This window comes from Oryx dammah, unplaced genomic scaffold (assembly GCF_014754425.2).
Source record: "Oryx dammah isolate SB20612 unplaced genomic scaffold, SCBI_Odam_1.1 HiC_scaffold_9, whole genome shotgun sequence".
Taxonomy (NCBI): domain Eukaryota; kingdom Metazoa; phylum Chordata; class Mammalia; order Artiodactyla; family Bovidae; genus Oryx; species Oryx dammah.
In genome coordinates, this window is record NW_024070193.1 from 9,078,858 (window position 1) to 9,103,575 (window position 24,718).

The 24,718-nt window shown below is 60.8% G+C and overlaps 2 protein-coding genes and 1 pseudogene across 9 annotated transcripts in view; 1 reads left to right on the top strand and 2 right to left on the bottom strand.

The window, feature by feature from the left end:
- The window catches only part of PLXNB1 (plexin B1), a 29,503-nt gene extending 11,944 nt beyond the window's left edge, over nucleotides 1-17,559 (bottom strand). Inside the window, exons 1-22 of one of the 5 annotated variants that reach the window (XM_040246908.1) lie at nucleotides 17,430-17,557; nucleotides 17,188-17,324; nucleotides 12,741-12,793; nucleotides 10,975-12,087; nucleotides 9,833-10,015; nucleotides 9,382-9,510; nucleotides 9,155-9,255; nucleotides 8,743-8,875; nucleotides 8,421-8,577; nucleotides 8,052-8,160; nucleotides 7,855-7,963; nucleotides 6,737-7,417; nucleotides 6,421-6,543; nucleotides 5,218-5,340; nucleotides 4,429-4,522; nucleotides 4,170-4,342; nucleotides 3,872-4,023; nucleotides 1,873-1,978; nucleotides 1,573-1,709; nucleotides 1,089-1,265; nucleotides 527-698; nucleotides 114-356 (exon numbers count right to left, since the gene is read on the bottom strand). In XM_040246908.1, coding sequence (XP_040102842.1) covers nucleotides 114-356; nucleotides 527-698; nucleotides 1,089-1,265; nucleotides 1,573-1,709; nucleotides 1,873-1,978; nucleotides 3,872-4,023; nucleotides 4,170-4,342; nucleotides 4,429-4,522; nucleotides 5,218-5,340; nucleotides 6,421-6,543; nucleotides 6,737-7,417; nucleotides 7,855-7,963; nucleotides 8,052-8,160; nucleotides 8,421-8,577; nucleotides 8,743-8,875; nucleotides 9,155-9,255; nucleotides 9,382-9,510; nucleotides 9,833-10,015; nucleotides 10,975-12,081 — 4,209 coding nt within the window. In that variant the 5' untranslated portion in view covers nucleotides 12,082-12,087; nucleotides 12,741-12,793; nucleotides 17,188-17,324; nucleotides 17,430-17,557. Of the gene's footprint in view, nucleotides 1-113; nucleotides 357-526; nucleotides 699-1,088; nucleotides 1,266-1,572; nucleotides 1,710-1,872; nucleotides 1,979-3,871; nucleotides 4,024-4,169; nucleotides 4,343-4,428; nucleotides 4,523-5,217; nucleotides 5,341-6,420; nucleotides 6,544-6,736; nucleotides 7,418-7,854; nucleotides 7,964-8,051; nucleotides 8,161-8,420; nucleotides 8,578-8,742; nucleotides 8,876-9,154; nucleotides 9,256-9,381; nucleotides 9,511-9,832; nucleotides 10,016-10,974; nucleotides 12,794-16,365; nucleotides 16,442-17,187; nucleotides 17,325-17,429 lie in introns of those variants that run through there. The other 4 variants (XM_040246907.1, XM_040246911.1, XM_040246910.1 and 1 more) reach the window with 4 other exon arrangements.
- LOC120868275 lies at nucleotides 5,832-6,125 on the top strand (annotated as a pseudogene).
- A 1,516-nt stretch (nucleotides 17,560-19,075) lies between the features above and the next one.
- The window catches only part of CCDC51 (coiled-coil domain containing 51), a 10,778-nt gene continuing 5,135 nt past the window's right edge, over nucleotides 19,076-24,718 (bottom strand). For all 4 annotated transcript variants that reach the window (XM_040246990.1, XM_040246989.1, XM_040246988.1 and 1 more), the window contains 3 exons: nucleotides 22,323-22,627; nucleotides 20,995-21,159; nucleotides 19,076-20,452 (listed from right to left, as the gene is read on the bottom strand). In XM_040246990.1, the coding sequence (XP_040102924.1) occupies nucleotides 19,697-20,452; nucleotides 20,995-21,159; nucleotides 22,323-22,619 (1,218 nt within the window). In that variant the 5' untranslated portion in view covers nucleotides 22,620-22,627 and the 3' untranslated portion in view covers nucleotides 19,076-19,696. The remainder of the gene's footprint in view (nucleotides 20,453-20,994; nucleotides 21,160-22,322; nucleotides 22,628-24,718) is intronic.

Here is a 24,718-nt window from a genome sequence, read left to right on the forward strand (position 1 = left end):
GGTCCGTGCCCCAGCCCCTGCTCAGCTGTCGTGCCGTCTCTGCCGTACACAGCATTACTGCCCAGCAAAGTGAAGGGTGTTGGGGCCCCACCCAGTCCCATCTGAAGCAGTACCTCCACAGAGAGCACACTCCCAGGCTTGTGCCGGAATGGTGCGCCGGGGTCCTCAGGGTTGAGGGGCTGCAGGGTGGGGTCGGGCTCATAGGAGAAGGGCGTGGGGTTCAGGGTCGCAAAGTCGAAGACCAGGTTGTCAAGGATAAATTCCACACGGACCCAGGGGTCCTCGGGCAGGCCTGGGAGGGCTGGCGTGCGGCACGTGATGAGCTGGGAGGAGTTCACGTGGCAAGGCTCCTCAAACTAGGGCAGAGGGAGAGAAGACGGGGAGGGACTGCTGAGAGCACACGTGAGGGGGTGGCCAGCAACAGGGGGCCACAGCCTCCACTGGTGCCCACCCACCACGGCCGTCCAGGGCTGAGCTGGGTGACGGCGAGCCCGGCACAGGCAGGAGACACCCATGCGGGTCTTACCTGAAGGCCGCCACAGGACACGCCGGGGGAGCACGCTGTCTCTGGGACCACTCGGCGCCTCCGCTCAAGCCCCTGGCCCGGCCTTGATGCGCTCGTGGCCACGGTCACGCGGATTCTTGGTGTCTGTACCACATCTAAATTCTGGCCACAGACCCGGATCTCACGGCCTCCACTGAAAACACAGCCCGGGAACCACTTGTGGCTCATGGGAACCTCGGGCACAGCCCAGGCCCCGACGTTAGGTCAGCCCCAACCCAAACCCAAAGAAGGGGGTGACCGAGGACCAGACGGGTAGATGGCATCACCAACTCAGGGGACATGAGTTCAAGCAAGCTCTGAGAGATGGTGAAGGACAGGGAAGCCTGGCGTGCTGCAGTCCATGGGCTCGCAAAGAGTCAGACACAACTGAGTGACTGAACAATGTACCCAAAGCCCCACGACCCCTCTCCCAACCAGCACCGTGGGCGCTGAAGCCCCTACCAGAGCCCTACAAAGCCCCGTGGACTGGAGCCACAAAGACCTCGCTGCCACGTGCTACGCAGCCGTGCCCTTGGCCCAGCACCTGAGGAAGCTCTTGGTGGGACCGGCAGATGTGACATTGGGGTCCGACGTGTACTCGAACTGGCTGTGCTGAAGCCTTCGCTCAGCGGCCCCAAACCACACAGCCACGGGGAGCGTGGCAGGCGTGGGGTGTGGGCTGGTCTCGCATTGCAGCTGCTCAGCCTGCTGCTCCAGCAGCCTGGGGAAGGGAGGGAGCAGTGGGAGGAGGGCCGGGCCAAAGGGGGAACCGGAGTGGGGAGGGGGATTGCAGGACACAGACCCGCTCGGGCCTCAGCTCACTCCCCTTCGGTGCTGACTGCCGTCTCCACGGGTGACCCTGGAGGCTGCGCGCCACCAGCCCTGCGCCCCGGCAACCCCGCATCAGGAGGGGCTGGCTGCTTCCTGACTCGGTCCCCGTCCCCCTTTCTCTTCTCCCCAGCAGGCCACCCCCTCCATCTTCTCCCTGGGGCACAACGATGGTTGCAGGATGAGGAAGCAGCCCTCACAGGTGACAAGGCTGGTCGCCCACCACCACTCGGATGTCCTCCAGCCGCCCGGTCAGAAGCTTGGAGCCGTGCAGGGTGAGGCTGGTACCTCCAGCTCTGGGGCCTCGGGCTGGGAAGACGGACTGCACCTTGGGGTCCTGTGGGAAGGGGAAAGGGAGAAACAGTCAGGCCTGAGGCCAGAAACAGGGAGGCAGAGGGAACCAGATGCAGACCAGAAGGCCCTGGGGTGGGGAGCCCCAAAGGCGAACCAGGGAGCTGGAAGGAGCCGCATGAGGGGGTGGGGACCGGGCAGCCAGGCACCTGGTAGGCAAAGTCATGCTCTGAGACGCCGCGTCCTCTTCCTGGTACCTCCACCGTCACGGCGCCTGCCACCTCCTCCCTGCTGGCCCCGGTGATACACACGAGGCTGTGGGCACAGGGCAAGCTGACGTGCTGGGCCACACGGAGGACCCCTCAAACAGACCCGGCCGCCCCCTCCCTGGCCCACTACATCAGGTGGTCTCCCTGCTCCCGATACTGACAGATTCTCTTGTTTTGGAATGAATTCCTTAACAGCTTGCCAGGAGGCTCTGCCATCTAAGAATTAATATTCGTGGTTTGATCCTTCAAGTCCAACCGCAGACCTCCACTGACGAGAAGAATTTCTCTCTCCATGGGGCACAGATTTACCAAGGGACCCTGTAATGCTGGGGGCAGGGGTGAGCTGAGAGTTGAGCAGACCTGACTGGTGACTTTCACCACGGCACACAGCACCAGTTACAAGGTGGTGATACCTTGGGACTTCCCTGGTGGTCTAGAGGTAAAGAATCTGCCTTGCAATGGAGGGGATGCCGGTTCGATCCCTAGTTGGGGAACTGAGATCTCACAAGTCTCAGAGCAACTAAACCCATGCACCGCAACTACAAGAGTCCATGAGTTCATGTACCACAATGAAAGATTCCCAACACTGCTAAATAATTGTGTGTGTGTGTGTCTGTGTACGTGTGTGTGTGAGTGTTAGCACTCAGTCGTGTCCAAATCTTTGTGACCCCATGGACCACAGCTCACCAGGGTCCTCTGATTATGGAATTCTCTAGGCAAGAATACTGGAGTGGGTTGCCATGACCTCCTCCAGGGATCTTCCCAACCCAGGGACCAAACCCACAATTCCAGCATTGCAGGCAGATTCTTTACCATCTCAGTCACTAGGGAAGCCTGTATATATGTGTGTATATATATACATATATTTGAAAAAAAAAAAAACACCAAGGTGATATAAATTTGACTCCCCCCAAAAAAACTTTTGAATGCCTCTAGTCAGGTCTGGGATTGGACGTGAAGGGAAAGTGTTAGTTCTCAGCCAGGAAACAGAAGCTCGGGGCCAATCACTCCAGAATGAGAAGCCTGCAGTGGCTGGACTCCGACATCGTCACGGTCACTGCAAACACCCCCAGGAAACAGAACCACCGAAGTGTAAACTCCCCGGGAGTGGCTTCCGTTGGAATGCATTTTGATCACTTTGTACGTCAGTTCAGAAATGACTTTAGTCTCATGGTTCTAAGATCATTAACAGTCACCCCAAGCTGTTAGTCATAGTACATTTAGTACGTTCCGGTGGCAAGGACAAGCTCTAGGAAAGTCTTGTTGAAAATCAGACCACGGGGCCTACAGATGCAGACCTCTGCAGGAAGTGGGGGAGGTGGTTTGAGGATCTGCCCTGGGGGTTTTGGACCCACTCGCCAGGTAACCCGTGGGTTGGGGACATCCAGTGGGTTGGGGACCTGCGGCTTAGCGATGTCTCCTTGGCCTCGTCCTGTGTGTGCTTCTGGGACCCTGTAACTAACAGCCTGTAAGTCACAAGCTCCGGGAAGGTGGCAGGGGTCCCGGAGCCTGACACTCAGCACGTGTGTCACAAGTCAACCTTCCCACTGAGGAGCCCGCCAGGGGCAGTGCTTGGGGAAGAAGTGCCAGAGGGCGGGAAGGTCAGCCCCAGAGCACAGCTGTTTGGGATCCAAGGCGCCTGTTGCCACAACTACGTCCATAGTCACTTGGAAAGCCAGCTAAGCACACCGAGGCGGAGCCGGGAAGCAGAGCCGCCTGTCTGCTCTGGGCAAGGACTGGGCTGCAGGCCAGGAAACTGCAGCTTCGTGCACCAAGCCAAGGCCTCCACAGCAACTCCAGAGCTAAGATGCTATGACCAGAGCCAAGGGAAGCAGGGAGAGGGGCGCGCAGATGAGCCGCAGGTGCATGGCGCTCAGCCGAAAAGCCAGCTGCCTAGCCCACGGGGTGTCCCTTGTTCCTTCCGGTGCAGCCCGCTCACCTGCTGGACACCTCGTACTCCTGGGCATCCACAGCACAGGGCACTCCAGCCACTCTGACCGTGTCCTGCACGTCCTGCACCTGCTGGCCCAGGTTGGAGCCCCTGATGGTGACCCGGGTGCCGCCGTCTATAGGCCCAGTCAGTGGCTCCACCTGTTCCAGGACAGGGACTGGTCACCTCCACTCACCTGGTGACACCTGGCAGCCTGGAGAGACAGCCCAGCCTCTTCCACCTCTCCGCCCCCTGAACCCACAGCAGCCCCACCCCCTCGAGGGGATGCGCCAGTACTTCAACTCACCAAGTGGATGACGGGTGCTGGGCACTGGGTGACCACAGCCTCAGCCTCGCCACAGGCCTCCCGGGCCATGCACTGGGGATGCTCCCCCTTGCACCACACGCAGCCGTAGTGGGGCAGGGCGGTTTGGCAGCGGCTGCAGTCCTCGTGGCCCACAGAACAGTCATAAAGCACCACTGAGGGGTGGAGAGACGAGAGTGACAGGCAGGCCGGGAATAGCCCTGTTCCCTCCAGCCAGTCCCCGCAGCCCCAAGTGGCTCACCGTGTAGCCCATCCACGCTGTCCACACGCAGACGGCCGGCCCGGCGCAAGAACAGCCCCACGCGGAGCTCTGGCTGCAGAGCCTCGTAGCTGAGCTAGAGAAAGAGGAGTGGGGTCAGAGCCCGGGGTTAGGGGAGCCACTGGGCCTGGGGAGAGGGTGGCCAGAGAAAGGACCAAAGTGTCTGTTCCCTTTGTGGGAACACGAAGCCGGAAGTCAGAGGTGGGGTACAGGATCCCCCGGGGCACAGGGTCAGAGCAGAACCCCTAGGGCACAGGGTCAGAGGTCAGAGCTGGGGTACAGAATTCCCCAGGACACAGGGTCAGAGCTGAGGTACAGGATCCCCTGGGGCACAGGGTCAGAGCAGAACCCACGGTGCACAGGGTCAGAGGTCAGAGTACGACCCCCGGGCACAGGGTCAGAGGCCAGAGAAGAACCCTCAGAGCACAGGGTCAGAGCTGAGGTACAGGATCCCTTGGGGCACAGGGTGAGAGCAGAACCCCTGGGGCACAGGGTCAGAAGTCAGAGTAGGACCCCTGGGCACAGGGTCAGAGGTCAGAGAAGAACCCTCGGAGCACAGGGTCAGAGGTCAGAGCTGGGATACAGGACACCCTGGGGCATAGGGTCAGAACAGCCCCTGGGGGACAGGGTCAGAGGTCAGAGCTGGGGTATCAGGACTCCCTCGGGGTCACATGGTCAGAGAGTGGGCTGGGCTGAGCGTGGTGCAGCCAGCGAGCTCGGTAGCCGACCTGCGGCCAGCCTGCAGCCAGTACCCAGGACTCGGGGGTGTACCTGGTGCGGCTGGCACGTGACGTGGCACCGGGTATCTGGAGGTGGCTCACACTCAACCTGGGCCTCAACCACCACCTCCCGGCCCTCCAGCTCCATCACACACTCGTGGTCTCCTGGGCTGTCCTGGGGGCAGAGGACACGGCGGCGGGGGCAGCCTCAGGAGCTGGGCCTGGTGAGCCCCGCGGGGCCCCCAGCACGGTCCCTGGGCTGGGATCGAGACCTGAGGTCACGCTTCCCCTTCCTCCCCGGGACTTGCGTCAGGTTCACGGACAGCCAAGGAGGCCACTGCCTCCTCCTCTGCTGGCTCAGACGGTAAAGAATCTGCCTGCACTCCCACCATGACAGCCACTGAAGAACAACAGCCGAGGCTCTGCGCTCCCCGGGGCCGTGGGCCTCAACAAGGGCCGCGGGCCTCAACAAGGGCCGCAAGGACCAAGGACGCGAGCAAGCCGAGGCTCTGCACTCCCCGGGGCCGTGGGCCTCAACAAGGGCCACAAGGTGGCCACGGACGTGAGCAAGCTGAGGCTCTGCGCTCCCCGGGGCCATGGGCCTCAACAAGGGCCACAAGATGGCCACGGACGCGAGCAAGCCGAGGCTCTGCGCTCCCTGGGGCCATGGGCCTCAACAAGGGCCACAAGGCGGCCACGGACTCGAGGAAGCCAAGGCATGCTGCTGCCGCTGCGGGCGCCTCACCAAACACACCAAGTTCGTGTGGAACACGACCTGGGAGGCGTGCGGTTTCGCCCCTTATGAATGGTGGGCCAGGGAGCTGCTCACGGTCTCCAAGGACAAGCGGGCCCTCAAGTTGATCAAGAAAAGGGTGGGGACACGCATCCATGCTAAGATGAAGAGAGGAGCTGAGCGACGTCCCAGCCACCATGAGGAAAGCGGCAGCCAAGAAGGACTGAACCTTTCCCCTCCGTGCACAGTAAACCTTTCCAGAAAAAAAGAAAAGGATCTGCCTGTGATGCCATAGACCCAGGTTCAATCCCTGGGTGGGAAGATCCCCTGGAGAAGGAAACGGCAGCCCACTCCAGTATTCTCGCCTGGGAAATTCCATGGACAAAGGAGGGGGGAGGGTTGAAGTCCACGGGGTTGCAAAGAATCGGCCACGACTGAACAACTCACACACACACACATACACACACACACACACACACACACACGAGGCCACGGTGACACCCCCACACGGGCCACACGCACCTGGAAGAGGCGCAGGTTCCGGCCCAGCAGTCGCACTTCTCGCCGCACGTGGACGGGCATCAGGCTGGAGCCCTGCACGCTCTCCACACAAGGGCAGGAGGCTGCCCCCCAGGTCGCTTCCTCCTGCGGCCCCAAGCGCAAGGCAGTCTATGACACCCACCCACCATCACAGCATCCCCTCCCCAGGCAGAACCCCGGGGGGCCTGGGCCAGTGCTGGGCGGCGCACCCCACCCTCCGCCCCATCCCTCGCCGGCAGAATCGTAAGGTGGGCCCCCATCCCCTCCCTTGAGGCCCCCTTCCTGGGCCGGGTCTCACCAGCTCCCCGAGCCCAGGGGTGTCGTACTGGTAGTCCAAGCTGGACAGGAGGATGAGCGGGGCGGGAGGGCCCTCGTGCTCAGCGGAGTCTCCATCACCTGAGAGGAGGCTGGAAGTGGAGAAGGCGGGCGCATCACCCCCCGTCCACTCGTCCGCCTCGGGCAGCTCGCCGCCTTCTCTCATGAGCCAGTCCAGAGCGGGCTTCGTGGAGCCAGCGGCCCCTGGGAAAGTGGTGGCAGGGGCAGAGCCGGGGGGGTGGTCCCGGGGCCCCGCTGAGGGGAGAGCCTCGGGGCCAGGCTCCACAGGGGCGGGGGCCAGGGCTGCTGCCTCGGAGGGTAGTGGGTGCGAGGCTGGCTGGTCCTCGGGGGTGGCCAGGGGTCCTAAGGCCAAGGGAGTGAGCACGGCAGGTCCAGGAGTGCTCTGGGGGCTGGACGGGGCAGGAGGAGGGTCCCTGGGGAGAGGCAACTCTGTTGGAGCCGAGGCAGGGGTGGGGCCAGTTCCTGCCCACGGGCCCCAGGGGCTGAACAGGGAAGGCCTGGCCCCGGGGGGGACATCGGAGGCTACGGAAGGAGTGTTCACAGGCAGGGCGTCAGGGGTGGGAGTGACCATGGCCTGGGGGGCTGTGGGTGGGAAAGAGGTGGGTGCATCTCGGGCAGGAGGGGCCGGGGAGAGAAGCGGGCTCTGGAAGGGGAGGCAGAGAGGGACAGGAAGGGACAGGAAGGGCCACTCAGCAGGCAGGCGCGGGAGCAGGCGGCAGGCAGGCAAAGGGTATGTTAAAAGGAAAGGAGACCAAGGAGAAGAGAGACAAAAACAGCCCATTAATTCTCCAGAGGGGATGGGAGGGGGTAGGGGGCAGGCTCTGGGGGCGTCTGTGCCGAGGCGGGCCGCAAGGCCCAGACCTCTCCTGCCTCTCAGCCGCTAATGGCCTCTCCCGAAACAGGTGGGATGCTGACAGCCATCCTCCAAGGAGCGGGTCCCACACGGCAGCTCAGGTGCTCGTAACGGAGCACTGGGGCAGGCAGACACACAGGTCCAGGCCACCAGAGAAACCCTCACGACGGGCACCCCTGTGCCCCACCCCGCCCTGCCCCCCGGACCCAGCAAGGTGATGGGCTCACCTGTCGGCCGACCACCATGGGCCCGGCATCACACGAGGCCTTGTGCGTGCAGAGGTGCTGCCAGACACACCAGTTACACCCCCAGTGGCTGCTCACGCAGGCCTGGCACCTGCACAGAGCACACTCATGGGGGCGCAGGGGCACCACGGGGCAGCCCGGGGTTGGGGGAGCACCGGGGGTTGGGATGAGGAACTCACGGCGCCGACGGGCGGAGCAAGGTGACGGCCATGCAGTCGTAGAAGGAGAGGGCAGCCTCCGCAATCATGATGGCGCCAAACCTGAGCTCCATGCTCACGGACACGTGGTCTGCAGAGAGGGGAGGGGCTGGGCTGAGAACAGGGGAGGGGCACACGGATCCCAAGACCACACCGGGTTTGGGATCAGCACTCCAAAGGTCAGGAACACAGTCCACAGGGTAGGAAAGAGGGACTTGAGGGGACCCGGGAGCAGATGGAGGATGCAGAGAAAGGTACCGCTTTGGCGTCCTTTGCCTGCATTCACACCTCATCCCCGTCACACCCCTTGGAGCAAAATGGGAAGATGGCGGGGATCCTTCTCTCACCCACCGGCTCCTCTTGGCAGCTCTGGGGCCTCGCTAGGGTCCGGGGAGGGGCACATCACCCCAGAATTGGTCAGCAGGGCGGGATTCTGGGATTCCCCGAAGTGGCAGGAGTAAGACTCCCCTGGCCATAGTGGGGGCAGGTCAGGTACCGACAAGAAAACCTGCCAAGAAAGGCCGGAACACTATTGGAGCCCCCAGGCAGCAGATCAGGGTCCATGTACAGGCGCCTGTTGTGGGCAGGCACCTGCGGCCACCAGCCTCCAGGAGTCACAAGCACCCTTCCCAGCCTGGGTTAGTAACAGGGCCCCGCCTGGTCTGGTCTTCACCTCCCTCCTCTCCTCACGGCTGATGTTGGCAGGACTCAATGCTGCCACGCGCAGACATCCCAGCTCAGGCTGGAAGCTCCACAGCCACCGCTCTGAGCCCCGGCCCCGAGAGCACTCGGAACGGCGACTGCACCTGGATGAGAAGGACCAGTGTCCACCTGTGACCCTCAGGGGGCCACTGGCAGTTCACAGGGCAGGGACACATGCAATCCTAGGGACCTAGGCAAGATCCTCAAAGGGGCCATGACATGCCTGGCAAGTCAGGGGGGAGGATGAGATTGGCATATCCAGGGGTCAAAGGTGGAGAGTCAAGGGCCAAGGACCGGGAACCCTGGAGACAGGGCAAGTGGGTAGGAGCACTGCAGGCAGGAGGCTGGGGGGTGGGGTGGGGATGATGGGGAGGGGCGCTGACCTGCCGAGGAGCACACACCATCCACAGTATGGGTCCCTGTGAGCCAGGCAGGACACACAGTCCAGGTGCTGAGCACAGGAGGCCACAGGAACCTTGAGAAGCTACAGCAGCAAAGAAGACTTAGGCCAGCGATCCAAATGCCAGCAGCTCACCCACGTACGGGGCCCCGGTTCCCTCAAGGGCCCTCCCAGCAGCCATGCCCTCCCTGGCTGACGCCTGGCACTCACCGTGCTCTGGGTCATGACATACAGGTGCTTGAAGGCCCCATCAAAGATGAGGTCTCTGCTCACCGCAGACCCCTGCTGGACGATCTGTGTGGAGTACGGGTGGCCATCGCTCCCTGGGCCCAAGTAGACCTGAGATCAGAGACCACAGGGTCTGAGGCCCAAGGCCCACCCTGCTCACCCCAGTAAAGCAATTTACAGGTAGAATCTCCTCCTAGGCAGTACAGGTCATTACCACCCAGCCCCAGGGTGGGAGTAGGGGTATCACGGGTAAACGCCATTCGGCCCCAGAAAGAGGAACACAGGTCATCTCCCCCAGCCTAGGGCAGAGATACATGGTAGATCTCACGTCGCAGCCCCAGGGGGTCCCAGGCATAGCTCTGCCCAGGCTGGGTCCCCAGCAGCCCATCCCTTCCAGATCTGAGGCAGGGCCCAGTACCTCCTGTGGACTCACCCTATGCAGCTGCCCTTGACTGTCACCCAGGAAAGCAATGGTGTGTCCATCTTCCATGGTGATCGCCACGGCTGTTAGCTGGACCCCCGGCCACTCCAGAACCGGCGTAGCTTCCAGGGCGACACGGCTGGCCATGGGGCTGGGTGTGTGGTCTGAGCCACAGGGATACGCATCCAGAGTGTCCTACAGACAGCCAGAAGCCCAAGTTAAGCCCTCCCCAGATCCCCTCCATCCTCCCTAAACAACCCCATCCCCTCTCCCAGCATCTCTGCCAGTCCTTGGCTCTCCCGTAGCCACATCCTTGGTCCTGCCTCAGTGGCTTCCCTCCATAGTCTGCAGCAGCTCCATCACTTCCTGTGATCCCAACATGTCTGGGGGCCCCCTTTCTCCCATCCCTGGCCTGGGAGCTGCTTCCTCCAGTTCATGCACAAGCCTTCCCCTGGACCATTCTTCCAAAACTTCTTCCAGCCTGAATCCTTCTCTCCATGTCCACTAACCTGGGTCCCCTCCCACCTCTCACTGAGTCAGTTTCCCTATATGCAGCTTCTACCCTTTTCATCCAACCTGCATGCATGCTAAGTCGCTTCGGTCAGGTCCATCTCTTTGCTACCCCATGGACTGTAGTCCACCAGGCTCCTCTGTCCATGGGCCTTCCCAGGCAAGAATACTGGAGTGGGTTGCCATAGCTCCTCCAGGACATCTTCCCCACCCAAGGACTGACCCTGCACCTCTTATGTCTCCTGCATTGGCAGGCAGATTCTTTACCACTAACGCCATCTGGGAACTGTTTGCCCATCCTGAGACGAGAGCCAAACAAGTCTCAACAAGCCTGAACCTCACTTGCCTCTCAATAAACTTTAAACAATAGAGTCCAACCTCGCCACATTCTGGGTCTGTGCCCTGCACCCTAGACCCTCAAACACCCTCTCAGTCCACCTACACAAATGCCATCCCTTTGGTGCCAGATCCAAGCACAGCCCTGCACAGTTGGCTCTCTGTTCCCCCTGTATGCCACTCTTACTGTGAGATATCCCTCCATCGCCCAGACATAAAGGAATCATTTAACATCTGCTGACCTGACCTGTAAATGCCTGTCCAGTGGCCTCAGAGACAGGGAAGGGCTGGCCAGCGCCAGAACTTACCACCGGCAGCTGAGCACAGTCGGAGTTGACATCGTACTCGATGTAGGCCACCTCCGCCCCGTCCTCCGCGCGGCCCTCCCGGGTGTAGCAGGCGTCACGGGTGCGATTTGCAAGGCGATCCACCTCATCCAGGGGGAAGGCACAGAGCGCTGATGCGCCCGTCGTCCCCGCAGCTGCTGATGGGGGCCGGCCCACAGTCGGGGGAGCGGCGGAGGAGAAGGCCACGAAGAGCACCTCGCCCTGGGACACCTCCGCAGACGCGGCCACAGCCGCAGCCTGGACGAGCCCGTAGCGGCCCCCCTGACAGGCCAGGGGCAGCTCCACATAGGAGTAGTAGTGCTGATCCCGGAGGCACACGCGAGACACGTAGGCGCGGAAGGCTCGAGACTGAGCCTGCAGGTCCCGCCGAAGGAACAGGAAGTAGGCACTGGCCCCACGCGCGAAGGCGCTCACAAAGTGATGGCTGTACTCCGAGAGGCGGCCCACAGCGAGTTTGGCCGTCTCCTCGTAAGAGAAGGCGGTCTGGGGGTCCGGGGGCTGTAAGGCCCGGGTGGTGATGGGCGGGATGCCGCCCCCTACACCTCGGCTGGTGTAGCCTCGCCCCACAAACAGGAGGGGCTCTCCAGATGGGCCCTGGGCCACCAGTCCCACCGTGCTGACGGTGGGGTCATTGGCAGCCACATACTGGGTGTCCCCGGGCCGCTCCGGCCGTAGCAGCAGCTGTCCAAGCTGCCCCAGGCGCCTCTGCTCACAGACCCCCTGGTGCACGCTGCCGCACACCACCAGGGCCCCCGGGCTCACCAGGAGCAGCTGGTTCAGGTTGCTGGTGGGCTGCGCCTGGGGACACTCATCTGGCATCACGGGGGGCAGACAGTCCCTGCTGTCCAGCACGGGGCCAGTGGACACGGTGGCCTCCAGCTGCAGTTCGGGGCTCAGCTGGAACAAGAAGTTTGTGGCTCCGAGGTAGAGGGTGCCTGAGGTGGGGTCTCGAGCCAGGTGCTGCAGACGCGTACCGTTGGGGGTGAAAGCCGTAGGTGGCGGGGGCTGGAGGGCGAGGACCCACCCGGCCCAGAGTGCCTGGAGGAGAGCTAGGCCGAGGGCAGGCATGGTCACCTGGCAGGGAGACAGAGAGCGTGAGCAGGGCTCGGACGGCCACCTGAGCCCCGTGGGCCCACTGGTGGGAAACAGGGCTGTGACGCTGGCAAGATGCCCCGCCCAACCCAGCGAGGGCCAGGCTGAGATGGCACCGCGCTTACGAGGACCACAGGACCACACACTCACAAGGGCTCAGCAGACGCTGTCCTGGAAACGTCAACACTGCCCGTTCTCTGTATCACTCTCTCAGGAGACCGGCAACCCCCACCCCTCACCTAGACTGCCTATTGTCAACACAGGGTCCAAGGGTGAGGAGCTAGAGAGGCAGAGATGCAGGAAACATCCTGCTCCTGGGGACCAGGGCCTGGAAGGGGCAGGAGAGCCAGGGGATGGGAAGGGACCCAGAACGCCCCTCTGCATGGATGTCAGTTTCCTGAGCAGGAAACGAGAGGGCGAGATCCCACGGGCCACCTGCATGTTAGGGCAGGGCAAGAAGTGGGTGAAGGGCCTTTCAGGCTAGGAATCCAGAAAGGTGATAAGCAGAGAACCAACAGACCGGAGAGATGAGGGGGTCAAGGCTGCCATGGACAGGGCCTAAACGGCTGGACCCCAGCTTGGAGAGTCCCTAGTAGAGGTGGGAGTCCCACACTTGGGTGTGAGGCCAGGCTCACCTGACAGGGCCCGCTGGATCAGGAGACAACGGCATGCCCCGAGCAGGAGTCACCTAGCCGGGGAGAGAGCAGAGCATGGAGCTGGGGGCTGGGCAGTAGGCACGTGGGCCCCCCACCACGGAGGCAGCACAAAGGTACCCCTCCCCACTGCCCAGTCTGCTAGTGGAGCTGGGCCCAGCCTGGCCCTCGGCCACCAAACACATTCCACAGGGGACGCCTCCTCAGAGCCCATGGAGGGGGAGGGCAGCGGAACCAGGCATCCTCGGAGCCTGGGAAAGGGCAGCTACGGAGGAGCTGCGTGGCTGGTGGGCCCAGTCTGGCCCCTACTGTGGTCCTATCACCCCTACAGCCTGCCCTCAGCATCTCCCGTCCTTGCCCTCTGCCCTCTCAGGGTGCCCAGGTACATGCCCTGCTCACAGGCCCAGGCCAAGCCTTGCCCCAGGCTGCCACCAGCACATGAGCACACTCATGCTCGGACACACCAAGAAGTATACACACCACCCACCCTGCATGCACACACCAACACCCAAACACATGGGTGTGAGCACACACCGGGATGCACGCACCCACTGCCTATACATACAAGCCAGAGACCCATACCCGGAAGCACACTCCACACAGGCACACTTACCCACCCACCCACCCAAGACATACGCACCAGCAGCCACATCCAGACCCCACACAGACAGACTCACACACACTTCCCTGGTTCGAGCCCTAAGTCCTCGAGGGCTCTGGAAGCCAGGCCATCATCTCTTGCTATTTCCTCTCCTGCAGGTCAGAGCAGAGTGGGAGGTGGAGGGGGTGGGGGGTGGGGGGCGCGTCCTAGAGGAAGTCACTGGATGAGTACCCCACATCCCCTGAAACTTCCCATACCTTGAGGGCCTGCTCTCCTCACAGACCCTCTCCCTGCAGACTCCCCCTGAAGCCTGGGGAGACCAGGAAACCATGACACCAACTTGCTAAAACCTGGCTGGTCTCCAGCCTGGAGCACCAGGGTGGGTAAAGCGCTGGGGACTGGCAGCGCATCCTAAGCTGTGAGATGTTCTCCCTGCTTGTTTGTGTCCAGGCCACATGGCCCGGCCCCTCCTGCCACCCGGCTGCCAGTCTGGCGGTGCACAGTGCTCCTCTGAGAGCTTCCCAGGGTCCAGGTTGGCTCCTCCCAGCCGAGGCCCTCCAGGTGGGTGCTCCTGAGGCTGGCCCAGAGGGAGCAGGGCTGGGCGTAAGGCTTGGAGGAAGGTCCAGCGAGGAGCTGTGGCCACAGCCTGGCTGGGCACTGCTCCCAAAATAGCTTGGGGGTTTCCATTTTTAGTGTGCAGAGAACAGGACAGCTCTATGGGAGCGGGAACAAGGCAGCCACTGTTTGCCACCGAGGGGGCAGGGAGAGGGGGGCAGCAGGGAGAGCCGTGAACCCGGCGAGAAGCCGAGGACTATGACAAGGCCAGGCTTCCCAGGAGCCCCCCACCTTGTGTCCAAGGCACAGTGGGTAAAGTTTCTTCCCCCGGGAAGATGGGGTCTGCCTGAGGATGGGCAAAGGCCGGCTGCTACACTCAGCTATTGCTCGGCCCCTCCCACCGCCTCCCTCCCAGGGACTCGCCTTGGGCAGAGGGTCTGCCCCACCATTCGCTTACAAACATTTGCTCAGCGCGGACTTCATGCCAGAGTTCTCCAACCCTCAAGGGGCAGCCACCAAGGCACTCCCTACATGTAAAACCACAACTGGGTCGAGTGGCCCACAGGAAGCCAATGGGCAGGACCCAAACAGCTTCTGGCAAAGTCACATCGCAGGCTGGAGGCTGACCCCCGCTGGGGAAAGTATCAGCCTTCTTCAATCACTGCCATGGGGCCGAGCCACCCTCGCCCTTCCCCACATACCATGGGTGGGAAGGAAAGAAGGGTGGTGACATTTTTCTCCTTTCGGTCACATATTTCACTTCACCTTGGCCACAGACAGCCTCTGGCCCCTCCAGTGCACCTCCTCCCACCTCAGAGGATGTCCCTCTCTCCAGCATCTTTGGAGGCACCCCCCGGGGCCCGGAGGATAAAGGTCAAGCCCTCCCGTCCACACACTCTCCTGTGGGATCCTTGCCAGGGCTTCCCCACACATGCTCTTCGTTCCTGCCAGGCCGAACTGCAGACTGCTCATCACACTCCTCCACACTCACTCCCTATTACATGAGGTACCCAACCATCACCTCCCAGAGAAGCCCTCACTGTCCCCCAGACTCCTGAGAAGCCCACCGCGTGTGATTGGTGGGCATCCCCAGCCACCACCCTGGTGTACATTGCAGCTCTGCCTTGGGGTCTCTGAGCCTCAGATTTCCCATCTGGAGAATGGGAGGCAGGACTGCTCTGATCATTCAACGTGATGCGGTGTGTGCCTGGCACGCGAGGCACCAACCAAGGCCACTTTTCTCCCTGTTCCACGCTCCTATTGTGAAATTCCTTAAAGGCAGAGAATGTGACTTCTAATTCAGAGGACCCAGTAAGCGGGACAGACGTTAGCACTGAGCAGGTGTTCCTCGAATGTTGAAAAGAACCCTCATTTCACAGCCAAGAAAACTCAGCCAGCAGGGGAGATGCAAAGCCCACAACCCACTCCAAGCCACTCAGCTTCTGGAAGGACACAGTTGTCAGCCCCACTTTTATTAATGACTAGGCCAGAGCAGACTGAAAAGGGTGCTTTGGAGCTGGGCCTCCAGTCCCCAACTTATACAACTAAGATCTCTTCTCCACCCCCAACATCTCAAGCCCCAACTAGAGTCAACGCCTAGCTCTTCTGGGCCCCCCAACTCTGGACCGATTCAGCAGGGCCCAAGGCTGCCTAACTTCTGCCTGCAAAGAACAACCAGTCTCCTGGACCTGGGCCTGTCCTGGCCAACCAAAAGGGCATATAAACTGCCCTTGAAACTGGGAGAGTGTTCCTATCCTAGCCCTTTTCACGGGAGTCGCCGTCGCCGGGATTGGTGCGAAACCGGCCTTTCCTTTCGGCCCTCTCGCTGGGCTCCCAGGGTGCACCCAGAAGTTACTCATTGACAGCATCAGAGTGGAGAGTGCCTGCCCTGTTGTCTGTGTTGAGCCAGGGTAGGGGCGGGGTGGCGGGCACCATTTACCAGTGAGGACTCAACGAGCGCTCATCAATCACCCACCGTCTGGGTGCGGGGTGGGGGGCTCCCCCTCTGGGGGTGTGTGGCAGGGGGAATCCCAGTCTGCCTTTTGTCAGTCGCGCCGAGTACCGCCTGGAAGGGCTGTTACTGCGGAGGGGAAGCCTGGACCTCTCTGTTGCTCTTCCCCGACCCTCCTCCCTCCTCCCCGACCAGGGCAAGGACCCCCCCAGTGGTCCTGGGAGGGCGGGGAAGAGGCCAGCCGGTCCCCGGCTGAGGCTGCGGCGGCGAGGAGGGGGCGCGGAGGAGCGGCTCCACCTCCTCTGTCTCCCAATCGCGTTACAGGCGGAGCCGACAGAGTTTCCCTTCGCGCGGAGAAGTGTGGTCCCAACTCTCAGGATTGAAGCCGCCCACCACTCACCCCGGGCCGCCTCGGCCCGGCGGCATCGCGGCTCCAAGCCCGTCCACCCCGGGGACGCGTCGCCCCGGCCCCACCGCCCGGCCCCGGGCCCCGCACTCACCACCCGGCCGGGCCCCGCGGGACGAGCGCGCCGAAGCGGGCGCCGGCCGCTCCGGGTTCGGGATCTGCGCGCGCGGCGGCCTCCCCCGTCCCCCGCCCCCCCCCCCCCCCCGCTGCTCCGCCACCCCCCCGGAGGTGGGTCTGGCGGAGCCGCAGCTGTTACCCGGAGACCGAGGGGCGGAAAACTGCGCCCGCCGCCCGCCCCGCCCGCCGCGGCGCTGCCACCGCCGGGAACAAAGGAGACAAAGCCGCGTCGGCCGGGCCCGGCTCCGCTCCTTCCCCCCCCCCCCCGCGCCCGCCGGGCCGCCCTCCCCCCGCCCGCCGCCCAGGCCAGGCCGGAAGCAGCCGGGAGAGCCGGGCGCGCGGCCCCGAGCCGCCCGGGACCCCGCATTCCAGCCCTCCCGGCTCTGCACTTGCAGAGGGCGGGGGACTCGACCCCTCGCTCGCTAGGGGGCGGACGGTGGGGGGAGGGGAGGGGAGAAGGGCTGCACCCCGGCGGTTGCCAAGGCAACACGGATGGCGGCGGGAGGAGCGCACAGAGCGGAGCCGCGGGACCGGCTGCCCCACCCGGCCCAGTCCCCGCCGGGCCTCACCTGCGCGCCTCGCTGGAGCCGGAATTGGGAGCCCTCCGGCATGGGAGGGGCCGGACGGCGGGGGCTGGGGGATGGGGGTCGCGCTCTGCACCCCGACGTGTGGTGGTGCTTCGCCCGGACCTCCGCCTGCCTGCCTGCCAGCGCCCTGTGGGACCCACGCCCCTCACCTGCCCCACCAACCAGCGCCAACCACCACCCCCGCTCTCCGGGGCCCCCGAGCTCCCTCTTACCTGTCCAGTACCTGGCTCCTGTGGTCATCCTCCTCCAACTTTCTTTACCTGAACTCCGGGGCGCCTGGTTTCTGCCCACCGGTCCTACTCTTGGGACTCTCAAACGGCCAAGTTCTCCTTCCGGCCCCCACCTCTGGCTGTACGGGAAGAGCGCTGGCTTTGGGGTTGGGCCTGGGTTTGCGCCATCACTGAGCCAAGAAACCTGACCCCTGCCCCCCAAACACACATGCTTGTTTGCTCACCGTCAAGTGGAGGTGATGCCACACCTAGCCGGGCTGGGAGAGTTGGGCCCACCGCTGCAAAAGTGCACAAGCTAGGGCGCATTTCCTCCCAAACCTGTACCTGGACCCGCCCCAAGCTGAGAAGCCCTGGGCAAGTCTAGACTCCCTCACCGGTAAATACGTCACCCTTCCAAAGGCACACCTGGGTTCTCTCCTGAGGCCCAGGTGTGCCCTCTGCAGGGCCCTTCAGGCTTGGCTCCCTGCAAACTCAGGAGCCAGCACTTAGTCCATCCTATTGACTTCCGCAGGGTTTTGGCTCTCAGCCACTGGGACAGCCGCCTGGGAGGCAAAATTGGTCACACACCCTGAAAGCTCCCAGGGCTTCTGCAAGGCTTGAGGGGAACCTCAATCAGGTTTACATCATCCACACTGGCTGCTGTCTAAAGAGCGAAACTTCAGGCACCCTCTTCCCACTTTCCACCCATCAGTGTGCCTTCACTCTCACGTGACTCTGCCTTCCAAGTTGTCCCTCCCCAGCACCTTGGCTTGCTCCCGGGCCTCCAACCAATCTTCCAACGTCTGGGTCCAGGATTCAGCATCCTGTCTGTGCCAGTTCTGTCTCTGGATATCAGACCCCAGGTGCTATCTGGCCTTCTGGGTCCCCCAACTCCATTCTCTAAACTTATGCTCCACACCAATCACCACCTCAGTCAAGCTGGTGTGCCCCAAGGCCCTCAGCCACCTTGCTTTCCCTTTCTGTGCAGCTTGTTGGGGGTGTGGGGTGGCCCTTCCAAGTACCTGGACTTCTTCCCTATCCAGACCCATTCACTCAAGTGCACACCCTTTAGGACCCACCTCGCCTCCCTAGGTTTAGGACCTAGGATTTCCAAACCCCACAACACCCCTCATCTATAGACAGATATGGTATCTCCTACCCCACCAGGAGGATGAACATCCCAAGTGTAGAGGTCATTTCATCCCACACCCTCCAAAGGAATCATTACAAAAAGAAAATAAGGCCACGGATGCAGTGACCAGACGATCAGAGGTTCGCTGCACCCATGGGGCCACTGGCCAGGGCTGAGCACAGGCTCCCAAGAAGGGTGGGATTTCATGGAAGCATTTCTGCTTCCACAGGCCTCTGCTGTGCATCAGCTCTGCTCAACCTGCTGACCCACCTCGTTGGGTCCTGAAAGGAGGGTGGGTTCTTCAGACCCACAGTGCAAGCAGAGCACCTCCTCACTGTTTACTCAAGGACACACAAGGCCACCCATGGCCATTCGACCCAGGAGGTCAAAGGCTGCTGTTCTCCACTGAGAAGGAAGAGGTCAAGGGTTCTCGGTGCAGTACACCTCCATGACCCCCAACCGTACCTCCCACCTCTGAGAGGTCCCTCCCCATCACTGCCTCACCGCTCACACTGCTGGCGGGCTGAGCTCTGCCCAAGGCTGGAGAGGCCATCCCTAGGCTGTGTGTGAGATGACACCCTGCCTAAGTGGCGCTCCAGCAGGGAACCAGATTGGTCGCCAATCCCTGTAATTCTGTCCCCAGCAGTATTTACCAACCATTCCCCCAATCCTTTTTCCTGCTCTCCTCTGATCAATCCTCCAGTGTTAGAACCAGGAAGTTCTCTCCGACATGGCACAGCAAGTGATCCAAGACAGGCCGTTACCACGGTCACCAGTGAGTGGCAGCGAGCCAAGTTTTATTTACTGGAAATCATGGGCCATCCGACACAGGTGGGTTGGACAAGTGGAGGACAGGCCAGGAAATCCGAAATGAAAATCAAGGCCTGGTGGGGGGTAGGGGGGGACCAGTGTATCCAAAATGGTCTTGAACCAAGGGCCAGATCAAGAGATGAGAGAGGAACTATAAGGGGGCGATTATCTTACTTTCAGGCCCAACCCTCGAGTTCCAAATCTGAATGTTCAATGGACAAAACTCAGTCTCACATACATTACTTTAAATAAGAAAAATGAAAGACGTTTTAATAAAATAAAATTGAAAGACGTGAGCACAAATATTTGCTGCTGCTGCTGCTAAGTCGCTTCAGTTGTGTCCGACTCTGTGCGACCCCACAGACGGCAGCCCACCAGGCTGCCCCATCCCTGGGATTCTCCAGGCAAGAACAAATATTTGCTAGTAACGTCAGTTAGTGTAAAAAGCAAAGATGTCTGCCGGTGAGGTCAGACTCAGGCTGAGTACACTCCTGGAAGTTCACTTCATTACTTCATTCTCTTCCTTAAATCCACATCCATACCCACTCCCTCTGGAGGAGGGTCCGGGGGTTAGCTGGCCCTGAACAGCATATAAAGCACAGGTAGGACGGCCACAAACGTTGCGCAGGTGACCAGCGTGCCATAGATGGTGTTCCTGTTGACCTGGGCTTCCAGCCTCTGCTCCGTGTCCGACAGCGCCATGATCATGCTCCCCTGTTCCAGCAGGGAACCAGGCAGAGCTCCGTCTGCAGACTCCACCAGGCCTGGGTGTGCTGCAGCCTTTGCAAGCTGAACCACCCCAGCCACTTGGCTCACGGTCTTTTCCAGGCCATCAAGCTGCTCTCGTAAACCCTCTAGACGTGAATGGACCTGCCTAGAATGGCTGAGCTGCTCTCTCAAGGCAGCTAAAAGGACATCTGTGTCTCTGTCTCGGGTGGGGGAAGAACCTGCCTGGGACAAAGAGCTCTGCCCGGTCTCAGCTTGCACCAGGCCCTTCAGGTCTGCCATGAGGTCACGGAGGTCCCTCTGCTGGAGTGAGTAGCTGGACGCCTGTTCTCGGATGGCTTCCTGGAGGCTCACAGGCCCCTTCTGGGCCTCCAGGAGCAAAGCCTTCAACTCCTGGAGCCGCACACGATTCACGTAGGTGGAGCCAGCCACACCAATCAAGGCCCCCAGGACTGACCCAATGAGCGACCAGTTCTTGGTCCTCTCTGCCCGGGTGCGCTCCTTCTCATGGCTTTCCCGCACGGCTGCAGAGAAGAGGGAGAATTTCTCTCGCTCAGAGTCTTCCGCGCGCAGGTAGGTCATACGAAGCCGCTTCTCCTCCTGCGGAAGCAAAGCTGTCATATAGCAGAACCTGGCCCAGCAGCCTCCAGCGGAAGTCCCACAGCCACGTCCCTGGGGCTTGGCTTCAGGCCTGGCATGGGTTACATGTTCCATAAACACGCCGGGTGAGTGAGGGCAGCATTAAGTCTGGACGGGTTGGAGGAGCAAAGAACCGGGGATGGTCCAGGTGAGCAGTGCTATCCTCCCCGGGCAGTCGTGGGTCTGACCAGACATGCACAGGGGTCTCCAGACTGTGTCTGTCAGAAGGGAAGTATCTGGCACTCTCCGGGAGGCCCTCTCCATGGTGCTCCCTCCCAATAATCTGGGGCCCAGAGTATACCAGACCGTTGATCCCAGTTCTCCAGGAGTGGAGAGGGTGGACAGGCAGGACAGGCACTGGAGCCCCGGAGCCCAGTCTCTCCCCAGGGTCTTCTGGTTTACCTCCTCACCAGGTCTCTAACCCCTAAACCCATCAGAGCCCCCACCTCGCCCCTCCACACCCTGCAGGCTAGGGTTCCCGGCCAGGTGAGGAAGGAGCCTACCTGCAGCATCCTGTGCTCCAGAGTGGCCAGCTCCAGGTACTGGTTATCGTCTCTGGAGATGCGGTCCAGGCGGTCCCTCACCTCCTTCAGCTTGGCCTGCTGACCTTCCAAGTCCTCGCGAGCCTCCCGGACAAGCCCTCGAGCCACCATGAACACTTTCTCTGCCTGCAGTGAGAACAACAGAAGTCACCCACCGCTTTTTCCATGCCGCACAGGGTCCTCTCCACTTCTAACCAGACGTGGCTGAGAAGAGGTCTGGGGGGTGTCAGTGCAAAGGCTGGAAAGAAAGTCCCTTGGACACACAATCCTGGCTCACCCAGTGGTCCCCAGGGTGCAGCCCTGGGCCTTTAATTGGCTTCCTGGGTGTTACCTTAGCTACACCTCCCAACATCACTGAACGCCATGATAGGCATTGCCAGGCCTCCAGTCAACAGGCTGAGAAACCCTAGCTCAGCGAAAGTCAAGACCTCCGAGGGGAGACACAGCACTGCCCCTCAATAGCTCTGGCTGAGCCCCGGGTTCTTCCCACGCCACCACACTGGTCTGTGCCAGGGTGGGAAACAAGATTGCTGTCGTTGTGTTCAGTCGCTCAGTCATGTCTGACTCTGAGACTCCATGGTCTGCAGCATGCCAGGCTTCCCTGTCCTTCACTATCTTCTAGCTGCTGCTGCTGCTGCTGCTAAGTCGCTTCAGTCGTGTCCAACTCTGTGCGACCCCGTAGACGGCAGCCCACCAGGCTCCGCCGTCCCTGGGATTCTCCAGGCAAGAGTACTGGAGTGGGGTGCCATTGCCTTCTCCAACTATCCGAGTTTGCTCAAACTCACGTCTGTTGAGTCGATGATGCCAGAGATGGCAGAACGCGTTTCCCCTGCCACAGAGGACTGGACAACGAGAGGCAGTTCCCCCCACCTCACAGTCTGATTAATTCCCAGGGCCTCCACTTTCTCAAGGGATGTTTTAACCACAGTTGGGACTTTGAGGACCTTGTAACCCTCCAGGCAACTCTCACCACAAACCCCTAAAACAGTCAACAAAGGAAGTGTTTACTGGCCCAAAAGGAAGGATATTAATGGCCCAGGACCCCCTGGTACACAGCATACACAGCAATTTGTTTCAATGGGGAATGGGGGCCCCTCACCCCGGTAATATCAAACCCAGCCATCAGGTGAGAAACAACTCAGCTCCCCGTCCTCGTGGTACGTGTTCAAGGACAGACCAATCTGGACGTGGCCTCCCAGCACCTGTGGCTGGTCATTTATTTGGCAGGAGCCTCCAGGCCACATTGCCCAGGTCAGAGGGCAGGGCCAAACCCCAGTTCCCGTCCTCACCTCAGTGACGTTTCCCTGGGCCTCTCGAACCTCATTGAGTCCCACAAATTCTTCATATCTGTCCCACCAAGTCTTGGCCGTGGAGGATGCCCGCTGCCGAATGCTGTGCCCCAGGGCTGCTCCCAGTGCGGTGAGGCGGTGGTACAGCCCCAGGGCCACCTCCTCGGGCCTCTTCTCTCTGGGCTGGCCGGGGCCATGGCTGCAGCGAGTCCTGGTCAGAAAGAGGTCCCTCCGCACCAGTACGGGAGACACACCCCCGATGTGGCGCATGGCCAACACACGGCTGCGCCCTGTCATCCGGAGATCTGTGGGGAGAGGCCATACAGAATGGCTGACAGCTGACAAAGGCAGGGCTCAAGTCGGGTCTCATGCCCAAGAGTTTCCATTAAAAAGTCCAAACTGGGGACTTCCCGGGTGGTGCGGTGGCTAAGAATCCAACTGCCAAGGCAGAAGACACGGGTTCGAGCCCTGATTCGGGAAGATTCCAAGTGCCGTGGAGCAACTACGCCCATGTGCCACACGAGTACGTGTGCACGTGTGCGGCAAGTACTGAAGTCCGTGAGCCTAGAGCCTGTGCTCCGCAACAAGAGGAGCCACTGCAATGAGAAGCCCTCGAACTGCAGCAGAGTAACTGGCTCTCGCAACTAGAAAAAGCCTGTGCAAAGCAACAGAGACCCAGGGTGACCAAAATAAGTAAATATATATATATGTGGGTGTGTATATATTTTTTAAGTCCAAACTGTTCGGCCCGGAGAGGGAAGCCACCAGGGTCAGGCTTTGCTTGGTGCTCTCCTGGAGAATGAAGCACGTAAGGGAAGAACATATTTAGGAACCCAAGCCTCCCAGCTCCCTCCATGACTCCAGGAGCCAGACCCTCCCATTCCACCCACCTTCCTGCATCCCCAGGTCTGCATGAGAAGCCTGGTGGCCAGTTTTTGGATAACCTCAAAGATCTTTTTTTTTTTTTCCTGATGTGGGCCATTTTTAAAGTCTTTATTGACTTTGCTACAATATTCCTTATGCTTTGGGTTCTGGCCTACTGTATTTGTTACAATATTGCTTGTTTTCTGTTTCACTGTTTTGGCCATGAGATATGTGGCATCTTAGTTCCGGACCAGGGATCCAACCTGCACCCTGTGCATTGAAAGGTGAAGCCTTAGCCACTGGACCACCAGGGAAGTCCCTCACAGAAAATTCTGAAAACTGTGTTGTGTCCGTGCTCAACAGAGCCTCGCAAGGATTCACAAACACTGCCAGGGAAACTGTGGAATTAACTGAGGGGATTTGGGGAAAGATATCTGTAAATGACTATCAAAACCAGCTTCGCAGACTCCCTGAGGGCTGTCTCCAAACGGGGAAGCAGTTTCAGTTCTGTTCTAGGACACAGGTCATTCATGTCCCAGGGCAGAAAGCTCCCGCCTCAAGAGACAATTCCGGGGTAAAAACAAAGCAAAATCAAACCGCTCGGATTGCTTCATAGAGGACAGCTCTTCTGAGGTTCCCAGAAAACCTTCCTTCTGCCCTCCAAGCCCAGACATTCCAGGTGACCAACTCCCAGTCTCACATGTCTCACTTTCCATAAGCTTTCTTCCTCCTCCCCAACCCCGGGAACTGCCCAACAGGTTAGGTTTCTTTAATCTTTCCCTTTTCAGCCTTGCTCTGATGTTTGGGCCCCCACAATGCCTACTCCTCTGGTACCTGAACAGCACGGGGAGTCTCCCATCAGCCAGGCAGGCCTGGCCTGAGCCCAAGTGCAGGAATGATGCTGAGGACCCAGAAGAGAGAGCCAGGGGACCCTCACTCTCAGGCAAACCCTGCTCCAGAGCACCCCATCCCCAAGTACTGACTCCTGGGAGTCAAAGGACCAGACCAGAGAGAAGAGAGCAGAGGGAGGAGGGGACAGGAAGACAGACTAGGAGAGCTCCAATTACAGAGAAAAGTGCTTCCGGATGTAAGGTGATCTCAGCCTCCCACCCTGGCCCCCTCCCCACAGTACCATAGAGAAGCTCAGACCCTCTAGGAAACACAGTTGGTTGGGTCGGGGAATGCGTCCTGGAAAAAGCCTGGGCTGAGAGCCACAGAAAGGGACATCCCTATGACAATGGGTCCAAGCTGGTGCTGCACCCGAATCCCAAAGGCCCAAAGAAGCACAAGCCATCCATGCCCCCGGGGTCGGGCAAGCCTCCAGGAGCTCAAGGCCAATGCTCACTGCTCACAGACTGTGCCCCACAACATTCCTGCAGGTGTGCCCCCGTCAAAACAAAGCGTGCAGCCTTGTGGACCTGCCCACCCCCCCCCCATGGAAACGTGTCCCTTTTGGCTGTCACTACTTCCTAGCCCCCTTCTCTCTTGATCCCGCCTGACAGCAAGCCTGCTCTCCTGAAGCCCTGCAGACG